Below are 4174 nucleotides of genomic sequence, written 5' to 3'. Positions count from 1 at the left end.
TAGTTTGTATTTTCCTAGAATTTTGTAAAAATTAAATCATATTGTAATATTTTTGTCTGGCTTCCTTCGCTCAATATAATTATATTTTAGTTTTAGCTCTATTGCTGTGGTTTGCAGAAGTTTATTGCGTTCTATTGCAGAGCAGTATCTCATTGTATAGCTATATCACAGTTTGTTTAACCACTGATCGGTTAATAAACATTTGGGTTGTTTCAGTTCTGCCCATTCCAAACATCACTGTTATGAATATTAGTAAACAAGTCTTCAGATGCACGTATGCGTTCATTTTTCTTGGTTGTGAGAACCATTTCACTGGCATTGGAGTGTAGTGGGTAAAACTCATACTTTTACTACATGAGGCTGTGTCAGCTATCTATATGGGAAAAATGAAACTCCATCCACCCCTCAGCAAACTCATACCATACACAAAAATCACTTCCAAGTACCTTGCAGATCTAAATACAAAAAGTGGAAGCATAAAAGTACTAGAAAATAACATAGGAGAATATCCTCAGGACTTTGGGTTAAGAAAGAGATTTCTTAAATGCTGGAAGCCAGTCCATCCTTGCTGCTTGACACAGTTGCTGCAGGGAAGAAACATCTGCACAGCATATGTTTCAAGGGACCTGGCGTATATGGCATACTGTTCTTAATATGTTTGCTCCCCTTCTTGGCGCTATGTGTTTTAACCAAGGTCACCTCTCCGAGAAAGGTTGTTTCCCAAGGTAGGGATTTTTCCCTGAAGTTAGGGAGGGAATAAAACCCCTTAACTAAGTGCCAGGCAGGTAGTTAATCACATAGTCTTTACTCCCTGGAATGGAGATAAGAAACGCCCTAACCTTTGGAATAGAAATTGATAGGATTAAAATCAACTGGTATAAATACAGATGTAACAAGACAATAAAAGACAGAACCTGGCTAGAGATCCTGGCTAGAACCTGGCTAGAGAACCTGGCTAGGCTGCTGATCAACTGAACGCTGTCTCTGTCCACACCTTTGGGAACCCCTGGACCTGCTGGGGTTGGACCCCAACAACTGGCGCCTGAACAGGGTTCCCCTAGGTAAGCCCCCCCGCACTCGGGACGGATAGAACTGCACCCTAGGGTGCTGCAGACCCCCCTATAGAGGATAAGTAGGGTGAGAGGGTGGATAGTACAGAACTTAGATTGAGAAGATGGTTCATACTGAGTCTAAAGAAAAAAGACTCTGTATTAATCTTTTAACACATATGCTTGCGTTGTACAGCCTGTTCCCTCACACAAAAGCCCAGACGCGGAGAAAATGGCGGCAGGGGTCGAGGCGGCGGCCGAGGTGGCGGCGACGGAGCCCAAAATGGAGGGGGAGAGCAGCGCGCCCAGCGCACCAAGCGGCAACGGTGTTCCGGGTCCAAAAGGTGAAGGAGAACGACCTACTCAGAATGAGAAGGGAAAAGAGAAAAACATAAAAAGAGGGGGCAATCGCTTTGAGCCATATGCCAATCCAACCAAAAGATACAGAGCCTTCATTACAAACATACCTTTTGATGTGAAATGGCAGTCACTTAAAGACCTGGTTAAAGAAAAAGTTGGTGAGGTAACATACGTGGAGCTCTTAATGGACGCTGAAGGAAAGTCAAGGGGATGTGCCGTTGTTGAATTCAAGATGGAAGAGAGCATGAAAAAAGCTGCTGAAGTTCTAAACAAGCATAGTCTGAGTGGAAGACCACTGAAAGTCAAAGAAGATCCTGATGGTGAACATGCCAGGAGAGCAATGCAAAAGGCTGGAAGACTTGGAAGCACAGTATTTGTAGCAAATCTGGATTATAAAGTTGGCTGGAAGAAGCTGAAGGAAGTTTTTAGTATGGCTGGTGTGGTGGTCCGGGCATACATTCTTGAGGATAAAGATGGAAAAAGTCGTGGAATAGGCACTGTTACTTTTGAACAGTCCATTGAAGCTGTGCAAGCTATATCTATGTTCAATGGACAACTGCTATTTGATAGACCAATGCACGTGAAAATGGATGAGAGGGCCTTACCAAAGGGAGATTTTTTCCCTCCTGAGCGTCCACAACAACTTCCCCATGGAGTTGGTGGTATTGGCATGGGGTTAGGACCAGGAGGGCAGCCTATCAATGCCAATCACCTAAATAAAGGCATTGGCATGGGAAACATAGGACCTGCAGGAATGGGAATGGAAGGCATAGGATTTGGAATAAATAAAATGGGAGGCATGGAGGGTCCCTTTGGTGGTGGTATGGAAAACATGGGTCGATTTGGATCTGGGATGAACATGGGCAGGATAAAAGAGATGGAGCGTGTCATGGGTGGAGGATTTGAAAGAGACTTTGCCAGAAACGAGATGGGAATGTATCGAAGCTTTGGAGAGCCCCTTGGCAGAGGAATGGAAATCCTAAGTAATGCACCCAAGAGAGGCGAGATCATTGCAAAGCAGGGAGGAGGTGGAGGTGGAGGCAGTGTCCCTGGGATCGAGAGGATGGGCCCCGGCATTGACCGCATTGGGGGTGCTGGCATGGAGCGCATGGGCGCAGGCCTGGGCCATGGCATGGATCGTGTGGGCTCTGAAATTGAGCGTATGGGCCTGGTCATGGACCGCATGGGCTCCGTCGAGCGCATGGGCTCTGGCATCGAGCGCATGGGCACACTGGGCCTCGACCACATGGCCTCCAGCATCAAGCGCATGGGCCAGACCATGGAGCGCATTGGATCTGGCGTGGAGCGCATGGGTGCCGGCGTGGGCTTTGGCCTGGAGCGCATGGCCGCACCCATTGATCGTGTGGGCCAGACCATTGAGCGCATGGGCCTGAGCATGGGTCGTATGGTGCCCGCAGGCATGGGGGCTGGCCTGGAGCGTATAGGCCCTGTGATGGATCGCATGGCCACCGGCCTGGAGCGCACGGGCACCAACAACCTGGAGCGAATGGGCGCCAACAGTCTTGAGCACATGGGCCTGGAGCGGATGGGTCCCGCCATGGGCCCGGCCCTAGGCGCTGGCATTGAGCACATGGGCCTAGCCATGGGTGGCGGTGGCAGTGCCAGCTTTGACCGTGCCATCGAGATGGAGCGTGGCAACTTGGGAGGAAGCTTCGCAGGTTCCTTCGGTGGAGCTGGAGGCCATGCTCCTGGGGTGGCCAGAAAGGCCTGCCAGATATTTGTGAGAAATCTCCCATTTGATTTTACATGGAAAATGCTAAAGGACAAATTCAACGAATGTGGCCATGTGCTGTATGCGGACATCAAGATGGAGAATGGGAAGTCCAAGGGGTGCGGTGTGGTTAAGTTTGAATCTCCAGAGGTGGCTGAGAGAGCCTGCCGGATGATGAATGGGATGAAGCTGAGTGGCCGAGAGATTGATGTTCGAATCGATAGAAATGCTTAAGCAGTTGCCTTTTTTAAACATCGATACCAGACCTCTGAATTTGTATTTTTTCTTGTTAACCATTTTAATTTGTTGGCTGGATGTATAAAGATGTTTAAAAAATTCAGTTGCTTTTTGGGGTAATTTGAATTACTTTTTTAATGACTGGGGTTCCATTTGACTGTTTGCATTGAGATTGCAATGTGTGCAATTTTTTTTTTGTAGTTGTGGCATCTTGTTGATATCAAATATGACTTTGATAATAAATACCAGTTCCTGAAAAAAAAAGGAAAGGAGATGTGGGGCAAAGCTGGGACATATGAACAGACAAAAAGGAGGCACATGTGATCCTCCCAATGGACAGGTTGTTCCAGCTCAGGGCTGCACATCTGCTGCAAACGAACACTGGTCAGGTGTGCTAGGGTGAGGCAGAGATGGAGGGCGATGAGACATAAGGTCGGACTAGATGGTCTAGAATCCACACAGGTGAGTCTGCATCCTGTGGAAATATACAAGCATATCCTCTCCCCCAGGTTAAAAGTTCTTGGCACCAGAGGCAGAAACGGTTGAACTTTCTCAAACTTTAAATAGTCCCTCGGCTCCACCTAGAGAGGACACATTATTGTCTCCAGCTCAATCTAAGAGCAATTTCGCTATGCCTACTGATCGGAAGGAGAATAAATATCATAAACATTTACTCCTGTTACCAATACATAAAATAGGGACAGCTGTTACCCAGGAAGCCAGAGGGGCCGGAGGCTTTGGCTACTGGAGTTAATCCAAGAGGACTTAGACCCTGTGACTTATGGCAGATGGATAT

The 4174-nt window shown here is 47.5% G+C and overlaps 1 protein-coding gene across 2 annotated transcripts; it reads left to right on the top strand.

Moving 5' to 3' along the window:
• The first annotated feature begins 1240 nt into the window (after window positions 1-1240).
• On the top strand, window positions 1241-3481 carry LOC102262699 (heterogeneous nuclear ribonucleoprotein M). 2 transcript variants are annotated; one of them, XM_014541386.1, is made up of 2 exons: window positions 1471-1563; window positions 1617-3481. In XM_014541386.1, exon 2 carries the CDS (start codon window positions 1642-1644, stop codon window positions 3373-3375), a length of 1734 nt encoding a protein of 577 aa, XP_014396872.1. In that variant the 5' UTR covers window positions 1471-1563; window positions 1617-1641; the 3' UTR covers window positions 3376-3481. The 2 variants fall into 2 exon arrangements, with proteins under 2 accessions (XP_014396871.1, XP_014396872.1); XM_014541385.1 differs by having other exon boundaries at window positions 1241-3481.
• The last annotated feature ends 693 nt before the right edge of the window (window positions 3482-4174 follow it).

Source organism: Myotis brandtii, unplaced genomic scaffold (genome assembly GCF_000412655.1).
Source record: "Myotis brandtii unplaced genomic scaffold, ASM41265v1 scaffold268, whole genome shotgun sequence".
Lineage (NCBI taxonomy): Eukaryota > Metazoa > Chordata > Mammalia > Chiroptera > Vespertilionidae > Myotis > Myotis brandtii.
Note: the sequence above shows the minus strand (reverse complement) of the source record. Positions and strands in the feature narration are given on the sequence as shown.

Coding starts and splice junctions, on each gene's coding strand:
- LOC102262699 (XM_014541385.1), top strand. CDS start 1,282: ATGGCGGCAGGGGTCGAGGCGGCGGCCGAGGTGGCGGCGACGGAGCCC.